Below are 18,072 nucleotides of genomic sequence, written 5' to 3' on the forward strand. Positions count from 1 at the left end.
GTCCCCTCCTTAATGCCCATCACCCCACCTTCCCTCCTGCATGTCCCCACCCCACCTTCCCTCCTGCAACCCTCAGTTTGTTTCCTTATTTTTTTAAAGAAGATAATAATGCTTTAGAATACTCTGCATAAAATGATTAATGTTATTTTTTTGCATGTTTTTCTTAGCATTGTTCTTTTAAAAATTTTTTAAATTTAAATTCAACTTGGTTAACCTATGGTCTATTATTAGTTTCAGGAGCAGAATTTAGTGATTCATCAGTGACATACGACACCCAGCGCTTGAGGGTCGCTGGAAGGGAGGTGGGTGGGAGGATGGGGTAACTAACTGGGTGATGGGCATTAAGGAGGGCACTTGATGTAAATTTTTAATTATTTTCCTAAGACCAATGAACCCGCTGCTAGGGTTAAAAATATTTCCCCCCACGACAGAAGTTTATCTTCTCAACTGCCTTCTGTGAGGCAAAGTGCCTAGTTCACGGGCTGCAGGCCGACCTGTGAAGGTGTGTGACAGTCTGATGAGCCCCAGCCCTGCAGACACAGAGAGCAAGGATGCTGAAAAGCCTGGTGATAAAAGTCGTATTTCAGCATGTGTGCCGGGGACTTGACGGGATTGGGGAAACACATACCCCCAGTCCTATGTGCAGTGACCATGAGGACACGACCACAGGGAAGGGGAGGACTGCTTCCCTGTCAAATGCCAAGCAGGCCCCTTTGAAAGTCATGATCTTAGCCTCTTACTTCAGGAATTAATACAATAATTGTGTGCAGCCTGACCAAGAACTGTAGGTGGGAGGGAGGCTGGGGGAGGAACCCCCTCTTTATATCCACGTGAAATTCTTCTAGGAAGGGATGCCTGGGTGGCTCAGCGGTTAAGCGCCTGGCTTCGGCTCAGGGTGTGATTCCAGGGTCCCCAGATTGAGTCCCGCATCGGGCTCCCTGCCTGCTTCTCCCTCTGTCTGTGTCTCTGCCTCTCTCTCTGGGTCTCTCATGAATAAATAAATAAAATCTTAAAAAAAAAAAAAAAAAAGAAATTCGTCCAGGAAAACTACATCCATCGCCCTCTTCCTTTGTCTTCTTACTACTAACTGACACTGAAGCCTCCGATGGTAACGACGAAGCAGGCACCTGTGTCCCTACAGCGGGGAGCAGACACCTCACGTGAACCTGTACATTTCACCGGGGCAGCCACAGGTGAGGCTGGTCCTGCTGGGCACTGACCATGCTAAATGAAGACAGGGCTGAGAAGGTTGTTTAGGCATAAAACAAGCATTTTCACCAGAAACCCCAACTGGCCTATCCAGCCCAATGTGCTCCAATTAAAGGGGGGAGAAAAACAAGGAAGACAAAAAAAGAGGCTTGCTCTAAGATGCTTGAACAATCTAAGAACAGCACAGAAAGGGAATTCTGGGAAATAAACCCGTCCCAGGCAAGCCCAAGGCCACTCTAAAAGCTGACAGTGCTTTTAAAACTCCAGGAGGTGCCAGCTTTGCAAAGGGCAGGTGACAACTCTACTCTACATGCAGCGGTCATTCGGGCAGAGCCACACACCAACCCCATCTGAGACGTGCATGCAGGGGTGGGGATGTAAGATGAGGAAACCGCACATACCTGATACTCAGGAATCGACCTTACTGCCTCCACAACGGCCAGGGACATCAGATGCTGGATGAACGGGATCCTCTGTCCCAGCTGGGATCTCAGTGGGATGGAGATGAGCAGGGTGGACAGCGCGCATCCCATGGGGCTCAGCCAAGCATTCGCTCCTCGCCCTGGAACACAGGCCCCATCAGGAAAGCGGCCACCTCATCCCGTGACCAGAGTCGGACACACAGGATGCCAGAGACTGTGCCCAGGACTCAGAGCCACACGTGGAGTCAACCCACACTGTTGAAGATGCTTGGAGATTCTGGGGTTAACTCAAGAACAGAGAAGCTTTGTAAAATCCGATGCTGTGTTGCTGAACAAATTTCTGGTAAGTAGCGGACTGTCCTGCCTCCGTGAGCCTATCATTTATACTTTGCTGATTCAAAGTCTAACGTGTCTGAACATGACTGTCAGCTTAATTGTCACCATCTGGTAGTACAGGCAAAAACGGAGACAGTGGGGAAACCGGGCTGGGTCTGTCCTGGTCCAGGAGAGGTCCTGGACGCCACATTCTAGAAGTGGCCCATACTGGGGTGATGGTCCCACAGCCCTGTGAATATTATTAAAAACCCCAGAATTGTATACTTTAAATATAGAAATGTGACGTCCGGTATGTGAATTATATCTCACTGTTACAAGAGGTGAAAAAAAAAGGAAGCTGACTTTAAAAAGTAATCCCTGATATTATCTCTCTGAGCTACTTTTCCTAAAAGAGAAGTTGGGAAAATAAAATGATCCAAATGAGAGATATAATCAAAGTTCTTCTATGTCCTTTTTTTTTTTTAAACCACCATATTGAGCCCTTCAGCTTTGGATAAAATGAATTTTCTCTTTGAGTTAGGTTCAAAAGACATGTTCAAAGGGAAGAAGGGGAAAACAGTGGATTTCTTATTTCATTGCTCCTTCTGAGCAAGGCGTAGAGCCTCTGAGAGTGAAAAGCATATTTGGGGTGGCCTGGCACCGGCGGGGGCAAGGGCCAAGTGCCTCCTGCAGGACCACTGAGCATGGAGTCTGCTTGCATTTGGACCCCAGGTGGATTCCGGGAGGACGCAGGCTCTCGATTCCAAGGGTCAGCAGATGGCGGAAGCTCTGAGCAGCCCCTGGCTTCTCGGTGGTCACTTTATGAGTGGACACTGACCGCTGGTCAAGTGCCCGCTGCCTGGAACTTCCAGGGCAGCTGGGGTGGGGGCTGGCAGATGAGAGGCCTCTCCACGTGGCACTGAACAGGGGCACAGAGGGCACCCCCAGAGAACCTTCGGGCAAATAAATGTCTCTATAACACAGTAATGATTCACACACTGCAATGCTTAGAATGTGTCAGAAAGAATTTACAAGATGTAGGTGACGGAATGTTAACACCATCCCCAGCGAGGGGGCACCTCGGTGGCTCAGTGGTTGAGCATCTGCCTTCAGCTCAGGGTGTGATCCCGGGGTCCTGGGATCGAGTCCCACATTGGGCTCTCCGCAGGGAGCCTGTTCTCCCTCTGCCTGTGTCTCTCATGAATGAGCACTGGGTGTTATTCTGTATGTTGGCAAATTGAACACCAATAAAAAATAAATTTATTATTTAAAAAATAAAATAAAATAAAATCTTAAAAAAAAAACTATCCCCAGCAAATGTCCAGTGATTAATAACCATCTCCATTTGAGTCCTACCAAGACTCTGCCTTCTCATCAATCTCCCTCCCTCTTCCTCCGTTTTAGGGGGTGTGAAAGCAAGCGCTTCTAACCCGAGACTTCTCCATGATCAGTACACACCATCAGTGGCCAATCGGGCCACAAGAGTCACAGATTCTAGGAAACACAACAACAGCAACGATAACAAAAGATGACTGACCTTTGCCCTGGGTTTGGCGGACTGCGATGGCAATTAACCCCATTTCCTGCGGGATCTCAAACATCAACCTGCAAATGGTGGGAAAGACTGGTCAGCCAGAACCGGGACATGACAGCAGAGCCTGCAGCCCAGACGAAAGGAGGACCTGTTTGCGCTCACTTGCGGGTGTGCGCGAGTGACAAAGGGCTATCCTCCAGGGGTGGGGGCGGATACTGACCCCATTCCCAGCCTCTGGAGTGATAATGAAGGAGGAGGTGAGGAAAACACCATTGAATCAAGAAAGACTGGGGTAGGGGGAAGCAGGGGTCCCTGCCTGGGCTGTTAGCTCATTTAAGATGCTGTTAGAGGGGATCCCTGGGTGGCTCAGCGGTTGAGCGCCTGCCTTCGGCCTGGGGTGTGATCCTGGAGATCCGGGATCAAGTCCCGTCAGGCTCCCCACAGAGAGTCTGTTTCTGCCTCTGCCTGTGTCTCTGCTGCTCTCTGTCTCTCATGAATAAATAAATAAAATCTTAAAAAAAAAAAAAAAATAAGGGCAGCCTTGTGGCTCAGTGGTTTAGCGCCGCCTTTAGCCCAGGGTGCGATCCTGGAGACCCGGGATTGAGTCCCACGTTGGGCTCCCTGCATGGAGCCTGCTCCTCCCTCTGCCTGTGTTTCTGCCTCTCTCTCTCTCTCTCTCTTCTGTGTGTCTCTAATAAATAAATAAAATCTTAAAAAAAAAAAAAAAAAGGGCAGCCCCAGTGGCTTAGCAGTTTAGCACCGTCTTCAGCCCAGGGTGTGATCCTGGAGACCCGGGATCGAATCCCACGACGGGCTCCCTGCATGGAGCCTGCTTCTCCCTCTGCCTGTGTCTCTGTCTCTGTCTCTCTCTCCTGTGTGTCTCTAATAAATAAAAAAAATCTTAAAAAAAAAAGACGCTGTTCGATTCCATTTCTTTGGAATATCCGATCAAGAAGTCCCGTCTTTCCTTCCGATGTGGCGTCCCTTCTCCGGGTGACAACTGGCAGCTCCTGACATTTGTTTCTACTTACGGTGCGTTTCTGTCCAAACACTGGTACATAATCATAACAGAAGTTTCTGATTATTCAGAAAGCCAATATGGTGGCAGTAAAGCCGTTTAAAAGATACACCATCCCCTGAGAACTAATTATGTTTTAACTATAGTAAATAAATCTACACCTTCTGAGAAGTCCGGAGAACCTTGGATCATTTTAGACTCGAGTTCTGCTTTTAAAACGCTCTCATTTAAAAGAACGCAAACTTCCCTTTGGGGATAGGTAGAAAAGTGCCTTATATCTCCACCAAATGAGTCAACATTAACCTTTTTTTTTTTTTTTCCAGAAAAGGAAAAGGAAAAAAAAAAAATCCCTCACACTGAGAATTTCCTCCCAGCTACTTTCTACATATTTTAACTCCGTGTTAGGAAGGCTTTCCACTGCGTTCCCAGAAGCTGCTGACCAGGTTCTGAGCGGGCATGGTTCATGGTAGGATTTATTAAAGAAAGCCAAAAAAATCAGGTTTGCCCACTGTCGGTGCAGCTGCTGGGGCTGTTGAAAATGCTTCTGGGGGACGGGTGCTGGAGATGCTATTTGCATGGTGCTTCCAGTAACAGTTTCCAGGGTCCCACAGCAGCCCCTGTGTCAAGGAGAAAGGGCCCTGAAACAAGACCACATGTTCTGGGGGCTCTTTATCTGCTTTTGGGGCTCAGGGGAAGGGGTGGGGGTTCTACAAATGGTAAGAGAAGAAACACACTTAAGAGCAGAGAGAAGCAACAGTATCTCCCTGTACATCATTGGCCAGCAGAGTTTGGCACCGGTGCGTGCAGACCCTGGTGACAAGGAGCCCAGAGGACCCCCCTCACTTGCTAAGAAGAGCCTGGCCACATCAGGCGGGGGCCAATGAGTCCGACAGGCACAGGGCATTCCCAGCAAGCAGGCCGCCCCGCCGTCTGTGTGCCAAGCCCACTTCCATCTTACATGAAGCACAGTTCCAGAAGTATTTCTCTTGGACACCATGAATAACCCATTGAGACCGACTGTTCCTATACACCGTGGGGCTCCCAGAATAAAGCGTCCTTTTCTTGGGTTGGACCAGAGGAACACAGAGAAGGAATCTTTGTCCACGCGGGGAGGGAACACTATCTTCTCGGAGCCTCGAGCTCTCCGGAAAGTTCCAGCAACCCCTCACCTGGGCTCCTAGGGCTGCGGTGGCAGCTAACAAACTTTTCCAAGGGAGTGGGCAGGGGGATGATGTGGCCTTTTGTGAGCAGCTTGCAAAAGCCCTCTCAACGGCAGGCGATCTAGGATGTTCCTTAAATAAACATGTAGACAGTAGACGGTCGAGTCTATAGCCAGTGAGGGTGACGGTGGAATTGGGCGAGGGGGTGGGGGAGGTAGAGAAACCAAACACAGACTTCTAGAACAAAGAGAAATGATTAAGGGAACATATGCACTCAACTGTTGGAGGTTTGGCAGCAGTTAACAGGGCATATTGATGAGAAGACGGGAGTTTGTGCAGCTGAAGGCCAAGAGGAAATTTCTGCAAGGAGGGGACAGAGAGGGAGGGAGGTAATGCTCACTTTGAGACAACGAGGGGCCGCCAGATTTATTTGTGCTATCTGAGATAAGTCTGGGGGCCAAACCACACGGCTCACGGTCAACAAAGAATCATTTATGAACTTCACGAATTCTGCATTTCTGAAAATGAAGTCGCCAGAGTTTGCTCAAGCAGAAAGGAGACACCGTAAATGCCTTTCCATCCTGAGCTGATGATGTTCTCACAAAAGGAAACAGAAAAAAGAAAAAGAAAAAAAATTGGGGGAGCACTGGGTGGCTCAGCGGTTGAGCATCTGCCTTGGGCTCAGGGTGTGATCCCAGGGTCCTGGGATCGAGTCCTGCATCGGGCTCCCCGCAGGGAGCCTGTTTCTCCCTCTACCTGTGTCTCTGCCTCTCTGTGTCTCTCAGGAATAAATAAATAAAAATCTAAAAAAAGGGGGGGGGGCTTAATCATCAGGTCCTTGCTGCTGTAGATTTTCTTTCCTCGTTTGCAAAGGCTGTGGAATCAAAGGTCTCTATGAATGGCAGCTCAGCGCAGGCCCTCGAGTTTGCCGACGGGGCATGCAGGAAAAGTGCTCCGTTTGCTACTCTCCTCTGCTCCTCTGGAACATCCAGACCCCAAAGGGTCGCTTTTCAAATGTGACCACTTTCGTTCCTGAGGACATCACAGCACCTAGGGGGAGCCCTGCCAGCGGGAACATCCTGGATTTCACCAGGTGGTTGGAATAAAGCTTCCAGGATTAAGACTAAGCTAGAAGCCAGGCCGGTATGACCCTGTGTGAAAATTCTGAATGAACAGAAACTTAAATTCAGACCCAGTCAATCCATTTGGGGGATTCAAACCTACAGCAAGAGTACACACTCACCACTGTGCTATAAAAGTTAAAATGTGGGAGTAACATTCAGTGTTCGATAGGAGAACGTGGAGTACATTGAGGTATGTGAAGCCAAAGGGATAATTCACGGTCATTAAAAACCAGAGTGATGAAGAGTCTGTGGGAAGCAATGCTTGTGATACTCTACTAAATTTAAAAAGCCATATATAAAAACTACATATACTACATATACGTTTATTCCACCCACGAAAAATTCATAGAAAATGGAGGGATTGAAATTTACTTAGGCTTTATTTATTAGGTCTTATTAGGATGATTTTTTTTCTTTATTTTAAAACTTTTCCTTAAGATTAAGTGGTTATCCTTAAAAATTATTCTGAAAAATTCTGGTTAAAAAAAAAAGCAGCATAGTTTTTATGTTTAGATAGAATATTGGTAATTAATTCCTCATAAATATTTCAAAGAAAAGAATGAAAAGACCTGCTTTAAAATTAAATAAGACAATAAGTGTTACCTACAGCACCTATCATATTAGGAGCAAAAGTTTGTTTCATAGTATTAATGAAGAGAAATTCTTTTTTTTTTCTTTTTACAAAGAGAAATTCTTAAAACTAGTCTGTTCATATGCAATCAGAGCCTTAAAAATTTTATACCTTCTGACCCTATGACCATCCTTCAAGGAATGCATCCTAAGGAGTATTCAGGGAAATGAAATAATTCAGGGGCACAATGGTTCATCACAGCCTTATAATGTGAAAAATCAGAATACAAAAAAATCATAGCGTCCCTGCATGAACAACTCCCACGTAGCCATCTGTGGGACAGGTAAACGTCCACTGGACTCCATCAGGTAGGTGATTTAATCACAAGCCAAATCCCTATACACAGCATGATTCTAATGATGTTTTAAAATCTGCTTTTTAAAACTGTTAAGCAATACAGCACCATATCAGCTCTGGTTATTTTGAGGAATGTAATTATTTGAAAAACTACGGAAAAGTACAAAGCAGAAAATAAGTCCCTCTTTTAATTAAAAGTGTATATCCTTCTAGACTTTTTCCCCTTTTAAACAAATACACTGATATATTTTACAAAATAGGTTTCTGATGATTGGGGAAATTCTTTACTGTGGAGCTATTAGAATGATGCATAGTTACGGACTTTTTAAAAAATATTTTATTTATTTATTTGAGAGCGAGAGAAAGCACAAGCAGGGAGAGATGGAGAAGCAGGCTTGCCGTGGAGCAGAGAGCCCCTATGGGGCTCCCATTGTTTAATATTAGGGTTCTCTCCAGGACCCTGGGATCATGCCCCAAGTTGAAGGCAGATGCTTAACCGATTGAGCCACCCAGGAGCCTTAGTTAGGGGACATTCTTATTACACTGATAACTTGAAACATTTGAAAACAGCATGTCTGGTCTCATTTATGTAAGCTGTTCATGTGCATTTATAGAAGAATACAGGACATACATCCACAGTGGTTGCTGTCCCCAGAAGCTGGAGGTCCTTACACTTGTCCCATTTAGTCTTTGGGAGGTAAGACTGCAAGCGGCTATTATTGTCTCCCTTACACTTTCCTGAATTTTCCAGTATTTCTACACTTGGAGTGCATTCATTTTATAATCAGGAAAAATGCTATATTTTTAAAAAGATATTTCCTTACACTCGACTCTGCTTTAAGTAGGGTAAGCATGCAACCGCCAGCTCACTGGCTGAACAAGCTCTTCCTTTTGAGAGATGATAGTTTTGCAACACAAGGGCAGCCAACCGACTGGGCTTTTACCAGGCTCACTGTGCGGATCCGCCTATAATGCACACAATGCACGTATGGAGTGCCTGTCCCTTGCGCTCCTTCTCTGGGGAGCACGTGCCCTGTGCAGTGGTGACAGGCTGAGTCTGCTTACTGTCCCTGCACAGACTCCCTCTGGGCTGGGGAGACGGTGTGCATGTGGCTGCTGGCATCCTCGGGGCGCGGGGGAGCTTCATCAACTCATGTTCTTAATGCACAAGCTGTGCCTTTTCATTGATGTCTTCTTCCCCTGATATTTTCAGTTCTGACATCTCCTTTATTCTTAGCATTCAGAAAGACACATTCTCTGCACCCCCTCCATGCTTTCTCTCTATATGTGAAAAAGAACCCGATTAAGGGGGTAGGAATGAGGCAAGAGGAGGAGGATCCAGGCAGTCAGGCATTTATAAGTCACTATTTCTGATTTTTAAAAACTTCACTGGAAGATAAATTCCCACTATGCATAACCCCCACTGACATCTGTGTAGTTCAAAGGAAACAGCGCTAAATTTCATTTCAGGAACTTTTGAAAAAATATATTACATTGCAAACACCAACCATTATATTCGGGCAGCACTTTCTTTTTTTAAATTAAAAAGCTAAAATAATTTTTTGAAAAAGCTAAAATATCAAGATATGTGAGGTTTTAAAAAGTCTGATTCTATCGATGCAATCAATTTTTTTTAAACAAAAAGTTGTCTTTGATGTAAGGATGCGCAGCATTGTTTTTTGGAAAAAACACATAGCAGTTTCTGTAACAACACGTGAAATGCAACAGGGAGTACAGAGGGCTCTGTGATCCGTGGGGATGCAGGGGTGACTTAATAGGCAGCAAGGCATGCAGGTGCATCCTGGGACTGGGGGGCCCACCTGTACGTCCGTTGAAGGATGCCGGTGGGTCAGACCCTCTGTTGGAGATGCTGTTTCATTTCCATATCTCCTAGCATACCAACCACTCCCAGGTTTCCAGCTACTTGTTCCCCATCTCCAACATCATGATCACACCTCACTACTGCTAAATCATTTCATTGCTCATAGGGAAGGAGTCTTGTGGATTCAGCTTTCAGAATGAGGCACCTGTCTAGCAGACCCAGAATTTATTGATGTTGGTCTGTATTATTCAATCAAGATGAACACAAGCCACTATTTCTTACCCCTGACCCTGCACCACAGATAATGGATGTCCGAGCATCATCTCCTTTTACCTTAGACGTGCAGTTACAAAATTCACAGACGGACAAGGCTTGTGCAAATGGAGACCATCGTGGCACCCACAGCTACGTCTGTGACCGTGTCCAACAGTGGTCCTGACCCTAGATCCTCACCCTCTGGACATGAGCCTTCGCTGTACTCCCACACACAGGAACTCAGGCCATGGGCTAAGCCGTCCGCTAAGTCACCAGATTACAGGATCTTCTCAACCCCCTCCCATACCCCTCCATACCCCTGCTCAGGCCGATCAGAGTCTATCCTCTGCAGCTGGATGTGGAGGGGCTCCCCATGGAGTGTGTCCACAGCCATTACCATAAGCCATCTACCCAACAGAGGGCCTTCTGCTGGGAGACACGGCTGCCATTACAGAAGACAGGACGCTGACGCATCTTGACCACATGGTGAGCAGACATCTGGGAATGCTTTTCCTGCAGGCACTGGGTACACTTCCAACTTGGGCATTTGGAACTGACACCGATTTTTTGCACGAGTGGCACTTTACACGCATTATCTCATCTAAGCTTCCCAAATCAGATGAGGACACAGTCTTGGACAAGCAAAACCATTTCTGTAAGGCCGCAGAGCCAGCAAGTCAGCAACTCAGATCAAGTTCTGGATGGTTCTATGGCCCATGATATTTTGCTGTTGTTTTCAACCTTTTTCTCTGAAATAATAACAGACTTACAAAAAAGCTGCAAGGACAGTATGAAGAATCCCTACAAGCTTTTACCCGGCACGCGGATTTCCCAAATGTTAACTTCTTACCACACAGATTGTTCTATCTCTGTCTGTCCATAATTTTTCCCCCTGAATTATGTGAGAGTTGCAGCCATCACACCTCTTTATCCTTCTGTATGTCCGTGTATAAAAATCAAGGGTTTATTTTATGTCATCAGAGCACAATGATCAAAATCGGAAACCTAGTATTGTGTTACAACACTGTTACCTCATCTGGGAGTCAGCAAACTTCTTCTGTGAAAAGCCAGATAGTTTAAATATCTTAATCTTTGTGAGCCACTAGGTTTCTGTTGCAACTGTTTGACCCTGCTGTCTGGGCACAAATAGCAGCCACAGACAACATGTAAATAAGAAAATGTGGCTGTGTTTCAACAAAACTTTATAGACAAATTTAAGTTTCATATACTGTTCGGGTGTCACAATATAGTATTTTAAAAAACTTAATAGGCTTTTTTTTTTTTTTTTTTTTTTTTTTTTTTTTAAGTAGGCTTCATGCCCAGCGTGGAGCCCAAAGTGGGGCTTGAACTCACAACCCTGAGATCAAGACCTGGGCTGAGATCAAGAATCGGACGCTTTACTGAGTGAGCCACTCAGGTACCTGTAAATAGACTTTATTTTTTGAATAGCTGTAGATTTATAGAAAACTGAGCAGAACGTAGAGTTCCCAGAGACACCCCCACAGCCCCCCTGCCCCTGCTTCCTTATTACTAATACCTCATCTTAGCATAGTATGTTTAACTGACAAACCAATACGTTATGATTAACTAAAGGCCATTGTTTAATATTAGGGTTCTCTCGGGATCCCTGGGTGGCGCAGCGGTTTGGCGCCTGCCTTTGGCCCAGGGCGCGATCCTGGAGACCGGGGATCGAATCCCACGTCGGGCTCCTGGTGCATGGAGCCTGCTTCTCCCTCTGTCTATGTCTCTGCCTCTCTCTCTCTCTCTCTGTGACTATCATAAATAAATAAAAATTAAAAAAAATATTAGGGTTCTCTCTTTGTACTGCACAGCTTTACAGGTTTGGACAAATCTCTAATGCCATGTAGAACAGTTCACTGCCTAAAAATCCCTTGCACCCCACCTATTCATCCCTTCTATGCTCCTTCCAACCCCTGATGGCTTTAATTTTTATTGTCTCTACAGTTTTGCCTTTTCCAGAATGCCATAGAGATCTTACTCTTTTCATTTTGTTCCCAATCATTAAAAAATGTAAAAAACCATTCTGAGCTCCTAAGTGGTACAAAAACTGGCAGCAGGCCACATCTGGCCTGAGGATCACAGTTTGCCAATTCCTGATCTCATCTACAGAATGTATTCAAATTTCTCCTACTGCCCTGACAATGCCCTTGATGGTAAAACACAGTCTTCTTTCTGGTTTAGGATTGAATCCAGATCATTTAGTACAGTTAGTTTTCATCTCCCTTAATTGGGTTCAATACTTTAGTCATGGTCTTTTGTGATCTAGACATTTTCTGAAAAGTGTAAGACATTAAGGTTATTTTGTAAAATGCCTCTTGATTTAGATGAGCTGAAATCTCCTCATGATGAGACTCAGGCCAGTATTTGGGGCAAGAACAAAGTTCTGAGTGAGGCAACGCCTGGGTGGCTCAGTGGTTGAGCAACTGACTTGTGCTCAGGGTGTGATCCTGGAGTCCCAGGATCAAATCCCACATGGGGCTCCCCACAGGGAGCCTGCTTCTCCCTCTGCCTATGTCTCTGCCTCTCTCTGGGTCTCTCATGAATAAATAAATAAAATCTTAAAAAAAAATTCTTAGTGAGGCTATATCCTTCTTGGTGCATCACATTAGAAGGTACATAGAGTTGCCTTGTCCCGGTGTTGGTGAATTAACTCTGATCCACTGGGTTAAGATGGTGTGTGCCACATTTTCCACTGTAAAGTCACTGGTTTTCCACTGTAATTAACAAATAATTGTGGAGAGATAAACACCATGTTTCTCATAAAATTTAACTAGTTTCAGAATCTGCAGATGAATCCTGCTTGAACAGATTATTAATTCAATGGTTGCCAAATAATGATTTTGATTCATTACTTCTTCCATATTTACTTGATGGGATGCTACAATAAAGAAGAGTGAGGTTTTTTTATATATATATCTACTTATATATCTATGTATTTATTCTTATTGGAATGGATTTATAGATTCACATTTAACAGGCTACATATTTTCCTATCATTATTTATTTTGATGATCAAATTGCCCCAGATTTGGCAAGTTGAAAGCTCCTTCAGCTGGGTTAACTGTGTTCTACTGACATGTCCCTGACATGATCAGCATTTCCTTACTTTCTGGCATAAGAAGAGGTTCCAGACTCACTTTCAAATGTCTTAGTCCCAGCCCTAGAATCAGCCTTTTTTCTTCACAGAGCTCTGGCTCCTTTTAGCAAAAATAAATATATAAACTTACTTACTAAAAAAAATAAATAAATAAAAATAAACTTACTTACCTATTTATTTATGGGAGGGTGGAAGTGCAGAGAGAGAGAGAAAGAGAGAGAGAGAGAGAGAGTCTCAAGCAGACTTCACACTGAGCACAGAACCCAAGTAGGGCTCGATCCCACAATCCTGAGATCATGACCTGAGCTGAAATCAGGCATCAGATGCTTAACTGACTGAGCCACCCAAATACCTCACACACACACACACACACACACACACACAAAAGACATTTATAAAACAGATCTGGGTACTAGGTAATGACAAGAATAGGTGTTTCCTTCCTTCCTTTTTCCTTCCCTTCCTCCCTGTGTCCCCTTCTCCCATCCCATCGACCCATCTACCTTAAAACCACTGAAGTCCACTGAAATCTCCAATTCCAATTCAGCACCACAAGGTCCATTCTATTCTCCTCCTTTCTATATTTGTAACTTCCCCCTCCAAAAATGAGAAATCTGGCTCCCATTATGTCAGATATATTTACTTATCTGCTCAATACTGTCATACACAGAAAGTGGTTTCATAATTGCTGACCCATGCTACTGTGAAAAACAAACTTACTAACTAGACTTCACTATTTATCTACAGTCCCTGTTTGTCTTTAGCCTGAAGATATACAGTCAGATAGCACATGTTTAAAAGTTCCTTGGCTTGTTCTTTGTTTCTTTCATTTTAGTGTAGTTATGTTATTTATCTAAAAGAAAGTTGGGCTTAATTATACTTCTGTATCCCATTACAAAGTCCCTCCTTCCATCGCTGTTTCTTTCCTATTTTTTTAAAGATTTTTAAAAATCTTTATTTATCTATTTATCTATTTATCTATTTATTTATTTGAGAGAGAGAAAAAGAGAGAGCGAGAGAGAATGAGCAAGAGAGAGTATAAACTGATGGGGAGAGGCAGAGAGAGAAACAGAGGGAGAAGCAGATTCCCTACTGAGCAGGAAGCCTGATGCAGGGCTCTATCCCAGGACCCTGGGATCATGACCTGAGCCGAAGGCAGATCTTAACCAACTGGGAGGGAGCCACCTAGGCACCCCTCTTTCCTATTTTTTTAACTTGGTTCCAAGAATCAGAACTATACAGAAAAGCATACTGAGAAGTGTCACGCTCCCCAACTCACCTCTTCTACCTGGATGGATCTCTCCCTCCAACTCTTTTCTGTAAATAACAACTCAACTCATGTCATAGTTTCTGGTTTATTCTTCCCTTGTTTCCTTCCACACAGGTGAACAGATATATGCATATTTTCTTATTTCCCTTTCTGCCTTACAGAAAGATACTCCTTTGCCTTGTATGTTTGTTTCACTTACTATAACCTGGAAACACTCCTTGTAAGTTCCTAGAGCTCTTCTTCACTCTCTCCTAAAGCTGAGGAGTACCTGCTGTATGGATGTAGCACGGCTTATTCAACTAGTGTCTTATGTACAGGCATTTAGGTTGTTGCCAAAAGACAGTATAATGAATTCCTGTTGTTCTCATGTTTTTTGTGTTGTTGAAGTGGACCTTCAAGTGAACTCCTAGGAGTGGGATGCCAGATCAGAAGGAAAATGCACATGTAGCTTTGTCAGACACTGCCAGAGTCCCCTGCATTACTAACGAACCAGCCACAGATGGCATATCTGTTCCCCCACTGCCTCACCAGTACAGCATAACATCACATTTTTGTTTTTGCCATGTGAGCTGGCTTTCAGTGTAGTTGTAATTTACATTTCTCTTATTTGTGAGGTTTTCATATGTTTAAAGGCCGTTTGTGTATACAGTATGTGTGAATTACCTGTTCATGTCTTTCGCCTATTTTTAAGAGTGTGTTAATTGATAGGGAACAGTAGTGCTTTATCTGTGGCATCTTGCTAATATTTTCTCCCAGTTTGTTGTCTTCTGATTTTGTTTATGATGATTTTTACCATGCAAAATGTTTTTTTAAATATTTATGTAGTCAACTGTATCAATCTTTTACTGCCTCTTGTTTTTGTGTTTTCAGAGCCTTTCCCTATGCTCATCCACTTGTTTCTGAAACTTATAGGATTTCATTTTAAATTTAGAACCCTGATCCATTTGGGGTTTATTTTCATGTATGGTGAAAGGGATGGGTCTGATTTTATCTTTATTCCCCCCAAATATCTATCAAATTGTCCCTGGATCATTTGTTTAAAAGTCTATCTTTGGTCTAGGTATTTGAGATGCCACCTTTATTATATACTACATTCCTCTATGCATTTGGGTCTATTTCTGGACTTTCTATTTCATGCTGCTGGTCACTCCATTTATTCACGTGCCAATATATCATGTTGTTTTCATTACAGGGGCTTGATAGCATGTTTTAAAATCCAGCAACACTAGTATCATCTTGTGGCTTTTCTTTTTCATTGCTTTCCCAACTATTATTGCACAATTACTTTTCTAAATGAATGTTAGCATCTACTTGTCTAGCTTAATGATTAAAAAATGGCATTTTTAGTATAAATGCATTAAATTTATAAATTAACCAGGAGAAAAGTGGTATTTTGGTGATGTCAAACTGTCCTATCTACCAGCATGCAATGCCTTACATTTTTTCTCAGGTTACTTTTGTGGATTTCAGACATGTTTCAGAACTATCTCATGTAAATTTTAGACATTTTTTGTTGTTATTCATTAGGTATTAACATCTGTTGTCTATTTTGATTGGCTAATACCTTCAGTACAATGTTAAATAGAAATAAAGATAGTGAATATCCTTGCCTTATCTGTGTCCTTAGTGGAACCCTTAGTTTATAGGGTTCCCCCACTAAGACACTCTCTTTATTCCTCACACACACATACAATCATATTAAGAAAATACCCATTAATTCTTATTTTGGGAATGTATTTATGATGATAGGATGTTGAATTTTAGGAAATGCTTTTTTGGCATCTGTGGAGATAACCATATGTTTTTCCTCCTTTTCACTCTGCTAACATTTTTTTTTTTAAAGGAAAGCTTTTTTTTTTAAGATTTTATTTATTTACTCATGAGAGACACAGAGAGAGAGAGAGACAGAGACAGAGACACAGGCAGAGGGAGAAGCAGGCTCCATGCAAGGAGCCCGATGTGGGACTCGATCCTGGATCTCCAGGATCATACCCCAGGCTGCAGGCGGCGCTAAACCGCTGCGCCACCGGGGCTGCCCTCTGCTAACATTTTAATGAACTAATATATCTATAAATATATTAATTTATTTTTTCCAATATTGAACCAACCTTGCATTCCTGGAAAAATTGATCATGGTATATTATTTTCTTAATGTGGTGTTGGATTCTGTTTCTTAATACATATTATTTCTGTATCAATGCTCAGAAGTGATACTGGTCTGTAATTTTTTTGTGTTGTCTTTAACAGGTTTAAATATCAATGTTATTTACTTCATTAAAGAGGATCTGAATTTTTTTCTTTGTCATCTTGGTGGCAGTGCTCTCTCTGCTATAGTCCTGCCTATTAACAAGACTAAAAAGTTTTGGCTAATGATCCTATAGGACAATTCCAAGGGAAGCCTTTTCTATTTCTTCCTGAAATGGCTTCAGTACTCCTGGTCTGCATCCAATCTCTTTGCACCTGTAATTCTGTGTCATTTGCAACATGGAGGGATCAACCAGTGAGTCCCATTAACATGGACTAAGTTAAGTAATTTATGCTTACGAACCTGAACTAAGGCTTCCACTTCACCCTGGACAGTCAGGTTAGACAGACACTAGACTGTCTCAGGAAGGGATATACCAGGTCTGAGAGAGATCAGCCAAAATGACCAGGTCTCTTGACATTCTACAGAGCATTCCTCACATTTACCAAGACAGGGGTCACAAGGGAAACCATTTTAAGATTCTTAATCATCTCCATTAAAACTTCAGAAAGAACTTGAGGACACGCTGCACTTTTCACTCAATTTTAACAGATGACTCAGTCTTTGCTAGAAACCACCACGTTCAACAAATGTGGGATCCTGACCATAGAATCAAGGTCACAGAATCAAAGGTGCCTCTAGGATGAGGTCCTCTGACAGAGATGTGCAATCACCTGTGCAGTTTAAAAAAAAAAAAAAAAAACAAAACAAAACCAAAACACACAGATGGTTAAGGCCTTGTCTTAGACCCATCAAATCCCAATCTTCAGAGAGACTGGGTATGCCAGAGGTAAGTAGGATAAAGCTGGTCCAAAGGCTGATGTCCTGAAACCATTGCACCAAAAGCTATTTTCCAATGAATTTTTTTTTTAAATAACTGTATTTCTTGAAAAACCCCCAGAGCTACAACATGAAAGAGTCCCCTCTCTCCTCCGGCCATACAACTACTGAAATAAGGTATTGTGTTCTTTTTATATCCTCTAAGATAACATGGGGGCATTCCCGCAGGTGAAAAGATTTTATTTTCTAGAGCTATGGTGATGATTGGTAGCTGAAGACATGTGGCAAGTGGGAAAGGCATAGGGATTGGCAGCCAGACAGGAAGTGTACACCAGAGAGCACTGCTGTATACTAGACTGGGACCTGGAAATGTCTGAGTTCCTTGTTAGTGTCCTGTTCCCCTAGATTGACTTCATTCATGGTCACCAAATGTCAGGCCTGCATAGTTTCCACCCCCATGAAGCATGTTAAGAGCTAGGACAGTCTTAGTCTCTCCTCTCGCCCTCAATCTCTCTCCCCTCTTTTTTCTTTCCTTCTCTTCTCTTCTTTCCTTTTTTTTTTTTCTTTTCCTTCCTTCCATCTTTCTCTCTCACACACACACACACAAACACACACACACACAAACACACACACACCTGCACTCCTGATCACTACCTCATTATGACAGGCTTCCAACACTAAGTACACCAGCCAACAAAGCACCATTTTCCCACTCACTTTAAAAAGTTCTCCAAGGCCAGCACACCTGGGTGGGTCAGTTGGTTGAGTGTCTGACACTTGATTTCAGCTCAGGTCATGATCTCAGGGTCATAGGATTGAGCCCCACATCAGGCTCTGCGCTCAGTGGGGAGTCTGTTGGTGATTCTCTCTCT

At 43.5% G+C, this 18,072-nt stretch overlaps 1 protein-coding gene across 8 annotated transcripts in view; it reads right to left on the reverse strand.

The window, feature by feature from the left end:
- Positions 1-18,072, reverse strand: part of HLCS (holocarboxylase synthetase) — a 226,340-nt gene that overhangs the window by 10,330 nt on the left and 197,938 nt on the right. For all 8 annotated transcript variants that reach the window (XM_072806923.1, XM_072806927.1, XM_072806922.1 and 5 more), the window contains 2 exons: positions 3,484-3,551; positions 1,611-1,771 (listed from right to left, as the gene is read on the reverse strand). In XM_072806923.1, the coding sequence (XP_072663024.1) occupies positions 1,611-1,771; positions 3,484-3,551 (229 nt within the window). The remainder of the gene's footprint in view (positions 1-1,610; positions 1,772-3,483; positions 3,552-18,072) is intronic.

Source organism: Canis lupus, chromosome 30, assembly GCF_048164855.1.
Source record: "Canis lupus baileyi chromosome 30, mCanLup2.hap1, whole genome shotgun sequence".
NCBI classification, from domain to species: Eukaryota; Metazoa; Chordata; class Mammalia; order Carnivora; family Canidae; genus Canis; species Canis lupus.